The following is a 19,823-nucleotide window of genomic DNA, read 5'->3' as shown; positions in this document are numbered from 1 at the left end:
CTCCTTTGCTGCCTTTTTCCCTTTTTTCCTTCTCTTTATTTTCTTTCTCCCTTCCTTCCTTTTTGTTTCCTTAGGTTGACAGCCAAAAATGATGTTATAGGAATAGATACATCCCTTAAAAATATTGATCACGTAAGAACATATAGTTTTCTACTCAAACTAAATTGCATTATTTAGTATAGCGTTGAATACCTATCAGTTTAAATTCTAATTGGGTCGAGAGCTATATACATTCTCATAGGTTCAATTCATGATTTTTCTCTTTCAATTTATTCATAGGGAATTATGAAGTTGACGTGTGTGTATGTGTGTTTGGTGCGTGTGATCTAAATATACGCGTCCTCTTTTTCTCCATCTCCCAGTATTAAAATTTATGGCAGCCAACACTTACAGCATGAGAGTTTGATATTATAGCACAACATTCATTTCTGTAATCATTTAGATCCAATCTACTTTCTTGAATCGCATTTCCCACCACTCACCTCCACAAAGACTATACTCCATGCTAATTAATTTATTTACCATTTCATAAATATGCCTTGTTTGGGTTGCCATCTTAATCTGCAGAATTGCTTTTCTTAAATAACCTCTATTTTGAATTAATCTGATAAAACTATTTGGAATAGAGATGGGATTATCAGAAAAATTTTTCCCTTTGAATTTTCCACTTTCTCTTGATACTCAGAGGCTACATCTCCATTTCTACTGCAAAAGGCATTTCCTTTTGAAAATACGTGAGATGTCATTCCATAGAAATTACAAGGGTGTTGAAAGCCTGATATCTGGAACACTGATTGCCTTTTAATACATTTTCTATAAAGTTTCCTTCTCCATTGCTAGTTTCTGAGAACCTAAGAAACATATCATTTGAGGATGTTTTCCCATATTCTGGTGTTCCATAATTTCCATAATCATACATTCCACACATGACACTTCTGATAGGAATGAAACCTAATAGTCTTGGGTATAGCTTTCAAAGCTGAGATTTACCCATATCATTCTTACCTCATCTCATAGCTTAGATGAAAGGTTTCCTTGGGCTCCTTCATTTTTTTCACATTATTTGGCAATTTGCATTTCCATTCTCCTATCAGAGCAATGGTTGATTTAATCTCAGTGATTTGTACTTTAGTATGAATGTTTCAATGCCTATCCTTACTTAGCAGATGCTTGAGGTGGAAGAAAATATTATCTGGGTATCAATGGCTTCATCCAAGTACATATGAAGGCTTAGAACCAGAAATATTTGAAAACAAGATCTGTAAGTCTCTCCCTTCCCCTTTTCTCTCAACTCTTTTTTCCTACTTCTGCTCCAAGACCCCCGGGGTTCTAGGCATTCTGATTCTTTTTTTTTTTTTTTAGTGTTTATTTATTTTTGAGAGAGGCAGAGCATGAGCAGGGGAGGGACAGAGAGAGAGAGAAACAGAATATGAAGCAGGCTCCAGGCTCTGAGCTGCCAGCATAGAGCCTGATGTGGGGCTTGAACTCATGAACAGCAAGATCATGACCTGAGCCGAAATCGGTCGCTTAACCGACTGAGCCACCCAGGCGCCCCTAGGCATTCTGATTCTTAATGATCATTTCCTAAATCTCCCTATGTATCTGGTCTAGAATACATAGATAAACCCCTCTTTCCTCCACATTAACGTTGCATTCCTTCTGAGTTGTTCTTCTGATTCAGTGATCCTTAAACCTGGGCCTCTGATAGGGGAACTGGGGAGGAAAGGGCAGATGTATCTTTTACCAAAGTTCTCTGATTCTGTGATGTTGAGGTCAGTTGGAGATAAAGTTTGTCTTTAGACATGACGTAGTAGATGTGGAGGAAGTAGGAAAATGGATTTTACCATCTCTTCCAACTTCTCAGTTACTGTAAAATCGTGGTTTCTGAAAACGCCAAAGAGTCTACACTTTGCTATTCAACACGTTTTCTCAAACTTTGAAAATTAAAGGTATAAGACTTCAGTATTCCCATATCCCTGGACCTGCTTATAACCTCCAAAAAGTTCTTTTTGTTTGTTTCTAGTGAAATATCTATTGACTTAAGCAGACTCAAGCCAGAAAATCATCTATCTTCTATCCTGTTCTCTTACGAGGTGTGAACATAAAAAAATTATGTAATACAAAACATCTTTGTCTAGGGCAAATTATTGTCCCTCAGTTGTGTAGAAACCTGTTCAGTACACATTAGTACAGTGTGTTTTCAGCTACCTTTAACACATCTTAGAGACGACACTAAAATCTTATTAAAACTTTAGTTCAGTTCTTCAAACAGATTCATAATGGAAGCCAGTATCTTCTAATTCACCAAGGGAGAAAGGGGATACTTACCACATCTTTATTATCTGAGATGTTTAGCTTTGTATATCCAATGGGCCACTGTGCACGCTGTAAACAACTCCAAGATGGTGAATAAAAACAGATATTCTGAAAGGATTTTACCACTTCTCTGTTTCCAAAAATAAAATGTACATTCCTTACAGATATTTATATGTTAACACTTTAAAAATAATCAAAGCATTGTACAATTAATTGCAAGAAGATAAAAAACTAAGAGAAAAACTACTCAATATATCCTCAGCCCCCCAAACTGTGGTTATTTATATATATTTTCTTGATCATAGTGATAACTCAGAATTATTGAGGATGAGCATAAGCTGACAGTTTTCTGCCAAATGGATAAAGAGAATCATTGATTACGTTTTCCTGTGTGTGGTTTTGGGTAAGGTCAGCAAATTTTCACTGAAGCCAGTGGACCTCTAGAGAAGATGGACTTGGAACACTCTTGAAGTTCGGTGTTACAGAACTTATTTAATGGAAAGACGTTTAGAATTAGGCCTGTTTTAGGAAAGGGCCCTAAAGAGGAGCTTACAGTGGAGGGGAAAAAAAGGTTTGGGTTTATGACTAGACTCAACAGAAGGGCTTTTGTGTCCTATGGGTAGGTGGTGTCCTCCTGGGATTGTGCCTCTGACTATAAACCCCAGTAGACCCATATCCTTGTAGGACACTTGGATAGTTGCAGGCCAGAAGGGCCCAAAGCACTTCGTGACAAGGCCACCTTGGGCTATTGACACCAGTTTTCAATACTGACACCATTTGATAGCAACTGAATCCATGACATGTGAAATTATGGGCATGTTGGTAGATCACTGAGGTAGTCTACTACTACTCAACTAGAGGTTTGGAGTCCATACTGAATCTTTGGCTGTCAATGTTCTTGAATAATTTGAGATGGTCAACGGGGAAGAAGACCTTGGATTTCTTGCTTATATAAGCATTGGTGGTTCGAGAGATAAATTGGAAAAATGAAAGAATCAAGATTATAATTGCACTCCAACCCAGTAAAACGAGACATTCCTATTGTGTAAATATAATCTGAAGCAATAGCTGGAGGCTTATGTTTATTCAAGGTTTTACTTTAAGGTATCCTTCAGGGTATGTGTCATAAAATATTAGCATTCCCTGCAGCCAGAAGATGTTTCTCTGATGTGTCATTTAACTGATTTCTGTTAGGCTCAATTTTGTGTAGTGAAATAACTTGGAATTTAGACCATTTTTTATTAGGATGAATGTTCTGCAAGTAAAGAGCTCTGACCATGAGTAAGTAGATTAACATTTTTTTCTTTTTTTTTTTTTAATGTTTATTTATTTTCAAGAGAGAGAGAGCATGAGTAGGGTAGAGGCAGAGAGAGAGGGAGACAGAGAATCCCAAACAGGCTTTGCATTGACACAGGGCTCAAACCTACAAACCATGAGATCATGACCTGAGCCAAAATCAAGAGTCAGTCGCTTAACTGATTGGGCCACCCAGATGCCCCAACATTTCTTAGCTTATTTCTGTAATTGAGTCAGAGACATAAATCATTCCCTGAGGAAGTTTACAATCCCACTTGCTGTAAAATCACTTTCAAAGCTATGTAGAAATAAGAAAAATTCATCAAAATGCAAACCAATGTATGTGCTTTGGAGCTAGCTAATTAACTAAGAGTTTGAGATTTTGAAGTAAAGAGAGCTTGATGTATTAGGCTAAAAATTTAGAAACAGGCAACATCTGGTAGGCTCAAATCAGGAAAGCTGGTTTCTAGGTCTTGGTCAAAAGCCCATCTCTTTTGACCTCTGTCAAGCTCTGGGCAGATAGGATAGAACAGAAAGACAGGAATCCACAGAGAAGGTTTTAGAACTTATGGTTTTAACTCCCACCCAACTTGCTTAGCACTGATTCCTATCTCCTTGCCATCATAGCTTCTTCTCCCCCCCACATGAACAAACATATATGGTTAAATGCACAAATGTCCACAGTCCCACGTGGATAGAAACACAGCTATACACACATAGTGAAACACAAACATAGACACACTTAAAACAGACTCAGACCTGCTGACAGGAAGATTGACAGACACGAAGCAGGAAGTTCAGAAAGATCCATATAGTCGTGTGTATACAGAACTGATTACACATAACATTCCAAATCACATCCATTTATAGCGTTCGACTTTATTCTGTCTGAAGATCACATCCCTGGCGAGCATAAATCCCTGGGTCCCTGGGTGTCACAAGTACATAAGGATGTTATTTCCTTCTTTGAAGATCAAATCTTGCTAGAATACACTTGATCATTTAAGGTCTGGGAAAACTGGTTTCCGAGATGAGGTACCTAGGAAGAACTGAGCTGCCCATTATGAAAATACTAGGTGGGCCTATTGTATACCAGAATTGGTATATAATACCAGTTTTGAATACAATACTAATTCAATACCAGAATTGAATATAATGCCAAACCACTCAAAACACATCTATTAATATTTAGAATACATTCCATTTGCTTACTTGAGGTTTGGGGTGATCCTAGATTTAGAAAGGTAACCTGTAGTTTGAACCACATTTGTAGCAGAAGGCACACATCAGAGTACACTAATGATAAAGGTCACTGCCATATCCTGCCTAATACTTAACTACTTCGATCGCGCACCAAAGAATTTAAGTGTAACTCTAAATCTCTGACGAAATTCTCATAGAAACCTGGTATTTACCTCGGGCCAAATAGGAGCTTGTGTAGTCAAACTGTATATTATAAACTCAAATGATAGTATAAGCAGACCAATCACGGCAGCGCAGGCACTTACGATGTTCACTGCCATAGTATAGGACATCTGGAATAGAAAGAAGCGAGTCACCAGTCACCGGAAGTTATCCATATACATCACTGCCAGGTACATTCAAGTAGAAGATTTATACAAATCCTGATCTTTCCAGAATAGTAAAGGCCATCAAAAGGACTGTCAGAACTGCAGATTTGTCCCAATAACTGAACAATTTGGGAGAAAATAAAAATTTGATGTAGCGTGCATATATTTATTCCTTCTCTGACAACTAATTGTTGAATGCCAATTCTGTATCATGTAAACTGTCCTCTGTGTTGTTAGATAAAGAGGCAGAAAAGAAGTGGTCCTGCTCTCAAGGAAGACTGGTGAGGAAGGTGAACAAGTGCCTATCAGATGTGAATAAGATGGAAAAAATGTTAACAATAGAGCCAAATTTTCAGTGCCACACAGGCATAGATGACCAGAGAGCTAATGTTCCAGGAGTTTGCCATGGTTCATTTAACAGTGCTAGAAGGGGAGTCATGGGGAATTTTGCTGGAGAGATAGGTGTCATCTAGATAGATAGGATTTTATCTTGAAGATAGTGGGGAATTAATTACATCCCTCAAAGTGCCATTGTTTTCAGGCCACATCTTGTTAGGCTATGTACTCAGGACAATGCATATGTAAATGGTGCTGCATAATCACACTTTGTCCATAGATGAAGTCAGAGGAGAGATAAGCCCTATGATACTTTTGGAGGATGTCCTTGTCTTATACTTATTTCCTTGCAATCATTTGCATCAGTGGAATTCTATCTTTTTTTTTTTTTTTAACGTTTATTTATTTTCGAGACAGAGAGAGACAGAGCATGAACGGGGGAGGGGCAGAGAGAGAGGGAGACACAGAATCTGAAACAGGCTCCAGGCTCTGAGCTGTCAGCACACAGCCCGACGCGGGGCTCGAACTCACGGACTGCGAGATCATGACCTGAGCTGAAGTTGGATGCTTAACTGCCTGAGCCACCCAGGAGCCCCAAATCATATGTTTATCTATATGCTGTTCACTGTTGTACACTGATCTTAATTTATTCTTTTGGAATAAATTCCCCTTAGAGATAATTACATTAAAATAAAATGTTCATTAACTCTTAAAACCAAGTATTATTAGTTTTACACTTTCTTTCTTTTTGATTATTTCCACATAGATTTTGAAATCAACTTATCAACAATGAGAAAAAAATCCTTTTAGGACTTTGACTGGGATTGTATTGGATCTATAAAATCATTTGAAGGAAAACTGACATCTTAAAAGTGTTTGTTTTTCCATCCATGAACATACCCATTTATTTAGATACTGTTCAGTTTCTCTCTGTGATGTTTTGTAGTGGTCTATGCAAAGGTTTTGGAAATATTTCATTGACACTTAGGGATAAATTCTTGTTTTTTAAGTTTATTTATTTTGAGGGGGGGGATGTGTGTGGGGAAGGGACAGAGAGAGAGGATCCCAAGCAGGCTCCATGCTGTCGGCTCAGAGCCCGATATGGGACTCACACCCATGAACCATGAGATCATGAACCGAAATCAAGAGTTGGATGCTTAACTGGTTGAGCCACTCAGGTGCCCCTAGGGAAAATAATTTCTAAGTGTTTTATTTTTGAGTGCAATTGTAAAGGTGTTTTTACAAATTTCATCTCCAATACACAGAAATACAGTGGACTTCTTAATGTGAATTTGTATTCCTCAATGTTGATAAATTCTAATTAGTTGAATATTTTTTTTTGTAGACTTCTTAGGATGTATAGGAATGTCTATGAATAAAGCAGGTATTACCATTAACTTTTTAAACTTGATGGTTTTTATTCCTTCTTCCTGACTTAACTGCACTAGACAAGAACTCCTGTACAATATTATATAAATTTGGTGAAACAGTAATTACTGGCAACATTCAGATCCAAGGGAAAAACAGGTTTTTACCATTAAGTATAATATTAGCTATAGAATTTTTTGTAGGTGCCCTTTAGTGGGTGGAGGACATTCACTTTTACTATTTTGATAAGATCCTTGTAAAAAAAAATTTCAAATGCTTTTTCTTCATTTCTTTAATTACCCTAATATATTGAATCACACTGATTGTTTTTCGAACGTTGAACCAAGCTTGCATTCCTGGAATAAATTCTACTGCATTATGATTTAAAAAATATATCACTGAATATGATTTATGATATTTTAAGTATTTTGACATCAGCATTCATTATGGGCAGTGATCTTCTATTTTTCTTTTTCTTTTAAGGTCCTTGCTAATTTTTGGTGTCAGGATTATGTTGGATTCCAAAAATTCCATTGGAAAATGTTCCTTCTCCTTTGTTTTCTGAAATATTTTGTGTACCATGTGATATCATTTGTTCATTACATCTTTGATAGATTTATTACTTAACATGTGTGCCTAGAATTTTCTTCATGGAAAGATCTTTAATGATTAATGCAATTCCTTTAACAAATACAGGGATATTTAATTTTCTATTTCTTCTTGTCCTTTTGGTAAGTTGTGTTTTTCACAGTTTATTAGTATAATGTCATTTATAGCATTTCCATGTTATTTCTTTACTGTCTCTAGTATCTGTACTGATATTTCATCTTTAATTCTTGATACAGTAATTTATGTTTTATCTTATTGTTTCTTGATCAATCTTACCAGAGGTTTATCAATTTTATTAATCTTTTCAAAGAACAAATTTTCAGCTTTGCTAGTTTCTTGTGTATCTGTCTTCTATTTTATTGGCACCTGCTCTTATCTTTATTGCTTCATGCCCTCCACTTACTTTGTATTAAATATTCTCTTTCTTTTCTAGTTTTTAAGTTGGAAATTCAGATAATTGGACTTTAAACCCTTCATTTCTTCTACTATACACTTTTAAAAGCTGTAAATTTCCTTCAAGCATTGTTTTATCTCAAAAATATTGATATGTAGTGTTTCTGTCATTCAGCTCAAAATATTTTCTAGTTTTTTTGTGATTTTTTTATTCATGTGTTATTTATTAACTGTATTGTGTAATTTCCAAATATTTGGATTATTTCTTGGATATACAATGATTAATTTTTAATTTAATTTGCTTTCATTTTAATTTAATTCTATTTCAAGTTATTTCTGTTTCATCAGTAGGTTGCCTATAGTAAGAATAATAAACCTATTCTATAATATTTCGTGCAGTCATGTGAAATTTGTTATTATTTTCTGTTTCAGTGTATGCTGTATCTTGGTGAACTTTCTATGTGCAGTTTAAAAGAGTATGTATTCTAGAGTCTTTCTCTGTGTAGTGTTTTACAAAGATTAACTAAGTCAAATGTTTCAATTTTCTACTCCTGGTTTTTGTTCACCTGTTCTTTCAATTACTTAGAGAGACATGTCAAAATCTATTATGATTGTGGATTTTTCTACTTCTCCTTTTATTTCTTTTGTTTTTGCTTCATTTATCTTAAACTTCTAATATTAGATACCTACACATTTGTGTTAGTTATGTATTCCTGATGAATTAACACTTTATTACACTGAAATGTCTCTATTGGTAGTCACATGGTATGTCTTCATATTTATTGGTTCTTAATGATTATAACACATGAGCTTCCTTATGCTTACACATGTCCATCTTTTCATGTATATTTTTTGATATTCTATTACTTCTAGTGGGCATTACTTGTTTGGCTAGTCTCAGGATATTGGACTTTTAACTGGAGTGTTTGTCTATTTACATGTGATATGATTATTGATATATTTGGGTTGTTCTATTTTTTTTTTTGTTTTTCTTTCTCTGCTTTGAGTTAAAATATTGTTTTTAAGGTTTTTATTTTACTCATTTGAGAGAGACAGAGATGGTACGAGTGGGGTAGGGACAGAGAGAGGGAGAGAGTGAATCCCAAGCAGGCTCTATGACGCGAGCGCAGAGCCCAATGCAGGGCTCGAGCTTACGAAACACCACAAGACCATGACCTGAGCCGAAATCAAGAGTCAGATGCTTAACCGACTGAGCCACCCAGGCACCCCTGGGTTAAAATATTTTTTAAGCTTTTGTTTCCTTAATGGGAAATTTATTTATTTTTATTAATTTTTTTAATCTTTATTTATTTTTGAGAGGGGGGAAGCCGGAGTGGGGGAGGGGCAGAGAGAGGGAGACACACAGAATCCAAAGCAGGCTCCAGGCTCTGAGCTGTAGCACAGAGCCTGATGCAGGGCACCAACCCATGAGCTATGATCATGATCTGAGGCGAAGTCTGACACTCAACCAACTGAGCCACCCAGGCGCCCCTCCTTAATGGGCTTTTTAACTGCATAGTTTTGTATTATTGTATAGTCTAGGTTCTACTATATGTATCCTTAATATATCACTCAGAATTAATATTGTCCCACTCCTTGTAAAACATAACACATTTATGGTATTTTAATTCTATTTACTTTTGTGTTACTTTTGTAAAATATTTTACTCACACATGTTATAAAATTGAAAATATAATGTTAATTTTTAAAGTGAGGTATATAATTGACATGCATGATTATATTGCTTTCAGGTGTACAACATAATGATTTGATATTTGTATATATTACAAAATGATCACCACAATAAGTCTAGTTAACATCCATCATCATACATAGTTAAAAAAATTTTTCGGGGCACCTGGGTGGCGCAGTCGGTTAAGCGTCCGACTTCAGCCAGGTCACGATCTCGCGGTCCGTGAGTTCGAGCCCCGCGTCGGGCTCTGGGCGGATGGCTCAGAGCCTGGAGCCTGTTTCAGATTCTGTGTCTCCCTCTCTCTCTGCCCCTCCCCCGTTCATGCTCTGTCTCTCTCTGTCCCAAAAATAAATAAACGTTGAAAAAAAAAATTAAAAAAAAAATTTTTTTTCATCCTAGTGATGAGAACTTTTAAGATTTATTCTTTGGGGCACCTGGGTGGTGCAGTCGGTTAAGCGTTGGACTTTGGCTCAGGTCATGATCTCATGGTTCGTGAGTTCAAGCCCCACATCGGGCTCTTTGCTGTGTGCACAGAGCCTGCTTCAGATCATCTGTCCCCCTCTCTCTGACCCTCTCTTGCTTGTGCGTGCTCTCTCTCTCCCCTCTCTCTCTCTTTCTTTCTCTCAAAAATAAATAAATAAAAACTTAAAAAAAGATTTATTCTTTTAGCAGCTTTCTAATATGCAATGCAGTATTATTAACAATATCAGTTGCCATGTTGTGTATTACATCCCTATGATTATTTATTTTATAATTGGAAGTAGACACATTTTGACTCCCTTCACTCATTTTGCCCACCCCCACCCTCCACTTCTGGCAACCACCAATCTGTTCTCTAGTTGTATAAAGGTTTGTTTGTTTGTTTTTTTTAGATTTTTAGAAATTTTAGACTTTTTGTAGAATATTCATGTATATATGTAAATTTAGATTTTTCTAGGCTGAGATTGCACTGTATTTATCTTTCTCCATATGACTTAGTTCATTTAGCATAATGCCCTCAAAGTCCGTCCATGTTGTTGGAAAAGGCAAAAATTCATACTTTTTTATGAGTGAGTCATATTCCATTGTGTATGTGTGTGTGTGTTGTTCTTGTATCTTGGCTATTGTAAATAATGCTGCAATGAACATAGGGATGCATATATCTTTTCAAGTTAGTATTTTTGTTTTCTTCAGATAAATCCCTGGAAATGGAATTGGTGGATCACATGGTAGTTCTAGTCTTAACTTTTTCAGAATCTGTCATATTGTTTTCCATAGCGACTGCACCAATTCATTCCCACCAACAGTGCACGAGGGTTCTCTTTTCTCCACATCCTCTCCAAAACTTATTTCCTTTTTTTTTATTGTAGCCATTCTAACAGGTGTGATATTATGGTTTTGATAGGCACTCCCCTGGTGTTTAGTGATTTGAGCATCTTTTCGTGTACCTGTTGGCCTTCTGTATGTTTTCTTTGAAAACAACAGGTGCTAGTGAGAATGTGGGGAAAGCAGAACCCTTTTGCACTGTTGGTAAGAATGCAAACTGGTACAGCCACTCTGAAAAACAGTATGGAGTTTCCTTAAAAAGTTAAAAATAGAACTACTCTATGATCCAGCAATTGTACTACTAGCTATTTACCCAAAGGATACAAAAATACTAATACAAAGGGAGACATGTACCCCTGATGTTTATACCAGCATTATCTATAATAGCCAAATTATGGAAATAGCCCAAGTGTCCAAAGAAGATGTGGTATATATATGCAATGGAATATTACTCAGCCATAAAAAGGAATGAAATCTTGCCATTTGCAAGGGTGTGGATGGAGCTAGAGAGTATTATGCTGAGTGAAAGAAGTAATCAGTAAAAGACAAATACCATATGATTTCACTCATATGTGGAACTTAAGAAACAAAACAAATGAGCAAAGGGGAAAAAAAAGACAGAGGCAAACCAAGAAACAGACTCCTAACTATAGAGAACAAAGTGATGGTCACCAGAGGGGAGGTGGGTAGGGGGGATGGGTAAAATAGGTGATGAGGATTAACGAGTATGTTTGCTGTGATGATTACTGGGTGTTTATGGAAGCATCAAATCACTATATTTTACACTGGAAACTAATATTACACTATATGTTAACTAACTGGAATTTAAAGAAAAACTTTTTAAAAATGTCTATTTCAATTCTCTACCCAACTTTAAACTGGTTTGGCTTTTTTTGCTATTGCTTTGTGCTTGATCTTTATATATTTTGGATATTAACTCCTTATCTGATATATGATTTGTAACTATTTTCTCCCATTCAGTAGGTTGGCTTTTCATTTTGTTGATGGTTTCCTTTGCTGTGCAGAAGTTCCTAATGTGATGCAGTCCCATTTGCTTATTTTTGCTTTTGTTGCCTTTGTCTTTGGTGTCAAGTCCAAAAAAAAAATCATTGTCAAGACCAATGTCAAGGAGCTTATGGCCTATGTTTTCTTCTAGGAATTTTGTCTTCAGGTCTTGCATTCAAGTCTTTAATCCATTTGAATTAATTTTTTGTATGGTGTGAGATAGTAGTCTAGTTCCATTCCTTTGCATTGTGGCTGTCCAGTTTTCTTTAAAATTTTTTAAAAAGTTTATTTATTTTGTGTGTGTGTGAGAGAGAGAGAGAGCACACAGCAGGGGCAGAGAGAGAGAGGGAGAGAGAGAGAATCCAAAGCAGGCTCCGCACTGTCAGCACACAGCCCGATGTGGGGTTCAAACTAATGAACCGTGGGATCATGACCTGAGCTGAAACCAAAAGTCAATGCTCAACTGATTGAGCCACCCAGGTGCCCTGGCTGTCTAGTTTTCTTCACACCATTTATTGAAGAGACTGCCCTTTCCCATTTTATATTCTTGGCTCCTTTGTCATAAATTAGGTGACCATATATGCATGGGTTTATTTCTGGGATTTCTGTTCTGTTCCATTGATTTATGCGTCTGTTTTTATGCCATTTATCATACTGTTTTGATTACTATAGCTTTGTAATATAGTTTGAAATTAGAGACCACGATGCCTCCAGCTTTGTTCTTCTTTCTCAAGATTGCTTTTGGCTATTTAGGGGTACATTTTTTTGTTTTTAGTAGTCAGTAAAGATATTAAGAAATAAAAAACACAATATTTTATCTTTACCTATATGTGGTAGGCTAAATAATAGCTCTATAATAGATGTCATAATCCCCAGAAACTGTGACTATGTAAATATGAGGCAAAGGGGAATGTATAGATGTGATTAAGTTAAAGACCTTGAGATAAGGTTATCCTCAAATATCTGGTTTGGCCTAATGTAGTAACAAGGGTCCTTGTAAGAGGGAGGAAAGAGGACAACAAAGAAAAGACAATGTGTTTATGAGACAGAGGATAAGAGATTAGAATGGTGTGGCTCCAGCCGAGGAATGTGGCAGCCTCTAGAAGCTAAAAAAAGGCAAGGTACAAAATCTTCCCAATAGCCTCCAGAAGGAAAACAGTTCTTTCAACATTCTGATTTTGAGACTTTTGATCTCTAAAACTCTAAGATAATAAATTTATGTTGTTTTAAGTCAATAAGGTTGTGGTAATTTATTACAGCAGCAATAGTGCACTAACATACTATATATTTATAATTTCTGGTGTTCTTTATTTCGTCTTGTGTGTCCAAGTTTCCATCTGCCACCACTTCCCTTCAGCCTGAAGAACGTTAATTTCCTTTGGTATTGCAGATCTGATAATAGAAACATTTCTCAGCTTTTGCTTATATGAAAATGAATTGATTTCACCATTGATACTAAGGGGATATTTTCAGTAGGTATGGAATTCTAGTTGACAGTTTTTCCCCCCAGTGCTTTAAAGATGCCATTACATTGTTTTCTTGTGTCTTTTTTAGAGTAGAAATCTTGCACATATGTTGATATATTTGTTTCTATGAGTCTTAACAGTTTTAATATTAATGTAAATGGTATTTTAACATTTGTTTATCCACTGGTTTCTGCAAGCATATAGAAAGATAACTTATTTGGTTTTTATATATTGAAGATATAAAATTCATTTATTTCTTAAACTTTGTCATCCAGAAATATTTTTTCTTCTTTCCAATATCATATACTTCCTTTTTCTTTGCCTTATAGCAATGGATAGGACACCTTAAATAAAATACCGAAGATATATGATGATAGCCTATATGCTTCTCTTGTTAAAAGATAAAGCATTAGGGGAAGTATTAAAATTTTCAGTTTTCACTATTAAGCATGATATTATTTCTCCCTCTCTCTTTTGACAGATACCTTTTGTTTTTTTATTCATTCATTGAGTTGATCACTTGATTTTTATGTTTTTAATGTGGTAGATCACATTGATTTATTTTCAAATGTTAATCTAACCTTGTATTTCTGGAATTAGTCATGATGTATGATCCTTTCTATTTGCATTTTTCACTATATTATCCTTTCTATTTGTATTTTTCAATATTCTATATTTTATTTGCTAATATATATTTTTAGGATTTTTACATCTATGGTCATGAGGGATTTTAGTCTGTAATTTTCTTTTATTATAAGATCCAGGTAGAGTTTTAGAATCAATGATATATTGTCTTCATAATGGGTTGGGAGGTATTTTTCTTCTTTTTCTATTCTCTGGTAGAAAGTCGCATAGCTTCTCCAAATATGATTGTAGATTTCTCTTTCTCTCTTATTTTGTCAAAAAATTTTTTTTGCTTATTTTAAAGCTACCTTAATAGGTAAATATTTATGGGGCACCTGGGTGGCTCAGTCAGTTGAGCATCCAACTTCGGCTCAGGTCATGATCTCATGGTTTGTGAGTTCGAGCCCCGCATCAGGCTCTGTGCTGACAGCTTAGGGCTTGGAGACTGCTTTGGATTCTGTGTCTCCCTCTCTCTCTGATCCTCCCCTGCTCACACTCTGTCTCTCTCTCAAAAATAAATAAAGATTAAAAAATTTTTTTTAAAGAGGTAAATATTGGGGCGCCTGGGTGGCACAGTCGGTTAAAGCGTCCGACTTCAGCCAGGTCACGATCTCGCGGTCCATGAGTTCGAGCCCCGCGTCGGGCTCTGGGCTGATGGCTCAGAGCCTGGAGCCTGTTTCCGATTCTGTGTCTCCCTCTCTCTCTGCCCCTCCCCCGTTCATGCTCTGTCTCTCTCTGTCCCAAAAATAAATAAACGTTGAAAAAAAAAAATTAAAAAAAAAAGGTAAATATTTAGGATTATTATACATTATGTTGAACTAAACCTTTTAGTATTATGCAGTGTCCCTTTCCAATAAAAATCTGATAACTTTTGCTTTAAAGCCTAGTTTGTATAATATTAATACAGCTTTCTTTTGGTTGGTGTTCACAACAAATATTGTTATTCCAACTTCTACTTAAAACTGTCTATATGTAAAGTATGTTTTTAAAATAAATAACAGCAGTGTAAGATGAGGATCCAATTTTATCATTTTGCGTATTGTTTATTTGGTTTTCCAGTACCATTTGTTGAAACGACTATCCTTTCCCCATTGGGTATTCTTGACTTCCTTGTTGAATATTGGTTGACTATAAACGCAGGGATTTAATTCCAGGCTCTGGATTCTGTTCTGTTGGTCTGTCCTATTTTATGCCAGTGCCATACAGTTTTTATTACTATAGTTTTGTAGCATAGTCTGATATCAGAGGTGTGATGTCTCCAGCTTTGTTCCTTCTCAAGTGACTCAGAGACAATGTTACCTGCTTACTGACTCTCCTTCTTCTGGCAAATAAAACTGTTATCTCTATAGTTGCTACAAGTATTCTGACTTACCAAGAATGTTGAACGCATCCTCTCTGTTAATACTGCAAAGACTCCTGAGAAGAGAAACTGGAAACAAAAATCACATTTATTAATATACCAAGTCATTATTTTTATATATAAACTTAAAGAGTAAAAGAATTCTGGAATGCTGTAACATGAGGAATATCATATTAATTCTTTGGTGGGACCATTGAGAAAATCATTCCAAAAATAATTCAATTTTCTGTATTACAGAGATGGAGAAGGCAAGAAGTCTCTGTTCAGTAAAACAACACATGCATTGGAAATGGAACCATGTGGATCTCAAGTTGACTTCATAGGGCAAAAGGAGTGTCAAATTTTACTTAGATTTTGTCAATCATAATCTAGTGATCCCATTAGGTGAATTATGAGAAAATATATCCCATTAATGAACTTACTACTAGACAATGATATATACTGGTGATTTCACATGGAAGTACTTTTATTACAATGTTAAAAATATTTTAGTAATGGAAAATATAATTTAGAAATTATTTAAGTTTCATTTTACACGTTTAAATATAAGAATTATATAATGTCTTCCATGAGTAGCTTGTGCTGAAACCTTCTATCATTTCCTAAAACTTGTTAGAAAGATGACAGGGTGTACCAGAAATTTATTCATTTCATTGGTACAACTTTACGCAGGCATGGAAACTTCCCATAGCATTAAAACATTAACTATTCCATTAGTGGTAAAGGGAAGGAATGCTCTTTCCCCAGAAAAATGGGGCCACTAACATGTCAATACTAAGTAGCATTTTGGGGTCAGAAGGCTCTGAATTTGAATCCTTGCATTTGCTTTCTATGTGACTCAGTGGAGTCACATAGACTCTATCATTAGTTTTGCTTTTTTCATTGGTAAAATGGGGATTCATATTTTCTGTCTGTTTTACTGTGTTGTTGTTGTAATAATTACATAGAGAGCAATTCGCTGAATTATTTATACCCAACTTGGTCCTACTAGCTTCCACCTAAGGCTCAGAACTACATTTTCTAGAATTCCTTTCCTCTGATGGTCTCTGCTTACAAGTGGCCAAAAGAAAGTCTGGAGCAGTATTTGGAAGAGAGAAGGGAAGGAGAAAGTATCACTCTCACAAGATCATGGTGATCAGATATGGCAGCCATGGCCTTATTTTTTTTTTTTCTCCTATTCCTCTGTTATGTTTTCATTTTTGTCTTCCACAGGCAGCTTCCAGACTTCTCCATAACCTTCCCTCGGCAACCCCACTCTGGTGGCCAGGAACCCATGGCTTCTTAGATTTAATTACAACTTCAACCTTTCCACTCTTGCTGGTGCCTCAGGCAGAAGCAGTTAGAGACTCTCCTTACGATTCTCCAACTCTCCTTTCCATGTCTTCTCATCTCCAGGAACTCCCACATTTGTGAAGGCTCCGATTCTCATACTAGTTTCTGTATTTTCATAAATCTTGTGGTGGTCCTGTTTTCTTTAAAAAAAAAAAACAACCCTGCAGTGAAATAAGCACTTTACCAAGTGCTTTACCAAGTACTAAGCACTGGACCAAGAAGACTCTGTTCTTCCTTAGCATCTTGGACTTTCTCCACTTGAGGTTCTCATTCTGGAAAAGCCTCCCAGAAAACCAAAACATAAAACAAAGTCATCAGAAAGAAGACCATCACCAGGATGTTTTCTTTTTTAATATCAGACAGAATCATGGTCATAAAGAAAATTACTGTAGTTATTTCTTGTATATTGCAGGCCTCATCCCAAAGTGCAGAGCCTGAACACATACGTTCATTCACTTTAGCAGCTCCATTTCTGGATGATGGTCCATTAAAAACATCAAAGGAGTATATGAGCAACAGTGAATTCCAAATGATGTATAGTTAGATCATCAACTGTTTCAAAGATGTCAATTCCCCTGAAGAAGGGCTTAGGACATAGAGACCAGCTAATGGGATGTGGTATGGCAAACAAACAAAACAGAAACAAAAAACCCTTGATTTTATGGGCTATAACTGATTTATAAAATTCCCATTTTCTCTATTCATACATTTATATTTGTCGGACTCAGGCTGGTGGTATATAAGAGAATATTTGGGGGCCACTTTAGGTGAATCGGGCACCTGGGTGGCTCAGTTGGTTAAGCATCTGACTTGAGCTCTGCTCATGATCTCACAGTTCGTGGGTTCGAGCCCCGCATCGGGCTCTGCTGACAGCTCAGAGCTTGGAGACTGCTTTGGATTCTGTGTCTCCCCCTCTCTCTCTGCCCATTTTGCAATAATATTGATTTTTTTTTTTTTTGGTGTTGAGTTGCGTAAGTTCTTTACGTATTTTGGATAGTAACCTCTATTGGGTATATCATTTGCAAATGTCTCCTCCCATTCGGTAGATTGTCTTTTAGTTTTTTTTATTTTTTATTTTTTTAATTTTTTTTTTAACGTTTATTTATTTTGGGACAGAGAGAGACAGAGCATGAACGGGGGAGGGGCAGAGAGAGAGGGAGACACAGAATCGGAAACAGGCTCCAGGCTCCGAGCCATCAGCCCAGAGCCTGACGCGGGGCTTGAACTCACGGACCGCGAGATCGTGACCTGGCTGAAGTCGGACGCTTAACCGACTGCGCCACCCAGGCGCCCGATTGTCTTTTAGTTTTGTTGATGGTTTCCTTTGCTGTGAAAAAGTTTCTTATTTTGATGTAGTCTCAATAGTTTATCTTTGCTTTTGTTTCCCTTGCCTTGGGAATTATATCTAGAAAAATGTTGCTACTGCTGATATCAGAGAAATTACTGCCTGTGCTCTCTTCTCGGATTTTTATGGTTTCAGGTCTCCATCCATAGGTCCTAAGACCTATGGTTTTAGGTCTTTCATCCATTTGGAGTTTGTTTTTGTGTATGGTGTTAAAAGGTGGTCCAGTTTCATTATTTGCATGTAGCTGTCCAGTTTTTCCAGCCCCATTTGTTGAACAGACTGTCTTTCCCCCATTGCGTATTCTTGCCTCCTTTGTCAAAGATTAATTGACTATATAAGCGTGGGTTTATTTCTGGGCTCTCTATTCTGTTCCATTGATCTATGTCTATTTTTGTGCCAGTACCATAGTGTTTTGCAGTATATCTTGAAATCTGGGATTGTGATATATCCAGCTTTGTTTTCTTTCTCAAGATTGCTTTTTCAAGATTTGGGGTCTTTATGGTTTCTGCAAATTTTAGTATTATTTGTTTTTAGTTTTGTAAAAAATGCTATTGGTATTTTGATAGGGATTGAATTGATTCTGTAGATTGCATTGAATCTGTAGACATTTTAACAGTATTAATTTTTCCAATCCATGAGCACAGTATATGTTTCCACGGGTTTGTGTTGTCTTCAATTTCTTTCATCAATTTTTAAAAAAAATTTTTAATGCTTAGTTTTTGGAAAGACAGAGAGAGAGAGAGAGAGAGAGAGAGAGAGAGAGAGAGACAGAAAGGAGCAGGGGAGGGGCAGAGAGAAAGGGAGACACAGAATCTGAAGCAGGCTCCAGGCTCTGAGTTCTGAGCTGTCAGCGTATGGACCTACGCAGGGCCTGAACCCATGAACTGTGAGATCATGACCTGAGCTGAAGTTAGACGCTTAACCGACTGAGCCACCCAGGTGCTCCTCTTTTCATCAATGTTTTATAGTTTTCAGAGTACAGGTCTTTCACCTCTTTGGTTAAGTTTGTTCCTAATTTTTTTTTTTTTTGGTGTAATTGTAAATGGTGTTGTTTTCTTAATTTCTTGTTCTGCTGCTTTGTTATTAGTATATAGAAATGCTATTGATTTCTGGGTATTAATATTGTATCCTGCAAGTATACTGAATTGACTTATTAGTGGAGTCTTTAAAATTTTCTATATATAGTATCATGTCACCTGCAAATAGTGACAGTTTAACTACTTATTTACCCATATGGATATGGATGCCTTTTATTTCTTTCTCTTGTATAATTGCTGTGGCTAGGACTTCTGGTACTATGTTGATTAACATACACAGATTTTCAACTGTACAGGGGTCAGTGTCCCTAACCTCCACGTCACTCAAGGGTCAACTGTACTTTTGTTTGTATGCCACTGGGTTTTGTCATGGTTTGTTATATAACAATAGGTTACTAATAGTAACTTTTTCAATGAGAACTACTTTGACCATTCAATTTAAAACAGTAACCTATATCCTTTCACTACTTCCCCAGAATCTTCATTCCCCCTTACTCTTTTTCTTTTTTACTTCCATAGCCCTTGGAACATACTACCCCTGCTAGAATAAAGCTCCCTAACGTCTGGGATCTGTTTTGTTTGCTGATGCATTTCAGGCACCAAGAACAGGACTTGACATATAGTAGGTACTCTATAAGTACTGGTTGAATGACCAAATTTCAAATTTCTTCTCCTTCTCTCCTTCTTCTTCTTCTTAATATTATTGTTATTATTATCATTATTAAGATTTTCACTCAGGATTTTGTGGGGACAATGTGGCATTATCC

At 36.3% G+C, this 19,823-nt stretch overlaps 1 protein-coding gene across 12 annotated transcripts in view; it reads right to left on the bottom strand.

Moving 5' to 3' along the window:
• The window catches only part of MS4A13 (membrane spanning 4-domains A13), a 56,217-nt gene that overhangs the window by 365 nt on the left and 36,029 nt on the right, over window positions 1–19,823 (bottom strand). For 4 of the 12 annotated variants that reach the window (XR_006297477.1, XM_043581258.1, XM_043581259.1 and 1 more), the window contains 3 exons: window positions 15,355–15,411; window positions 5,028–5,147; window positions 2,329–2,385 (listed from right to left, as the gene is read on the bottom strand). Coding sequence is in view for 4 of the 12 variants with exons in the window: in XM_043581258.1 (XP_043437193.1) it covers window positions 2,329–2,385; window positions 5,028–5,147; window positions 15,355–15,411 (234 nt within the window). In the remaining 8 variants the exon portion in view is untranslated. Of the gene's footprint in view, window positions 1–1,005; window positions 1,088–2,328; window positions 2,447–5,027; window positions 5,148–15,354; window positions 15,412–19,823 lie in introns of all 12 variants that reach the window. The other 8 variants (XR_006297480.1, XM_043581260.1, XR_006297473.1 and 5 more) reach the window with 6 other exon arrangements.

This window comes from Prionailurus bengalensis, chromosome D1, assembly GCF_016509475.1.
Source record: "Prionailurus bengalensis isolate Pbe53 chromosome D1, Fcat_Pben_1.1_paternal_pri, whole genome shotgun sequence".
Classification (NCBI taxonomy): domain Eukaryota; kingdom Metazoa; phylum Chordata; class Mammalia; order Carnivora; family Felidae; genus Prionailurus; species Prionailurus bengalensis.
This window is presented reverse-complemented; position numbering and strand designations above follow the sequence as displayed.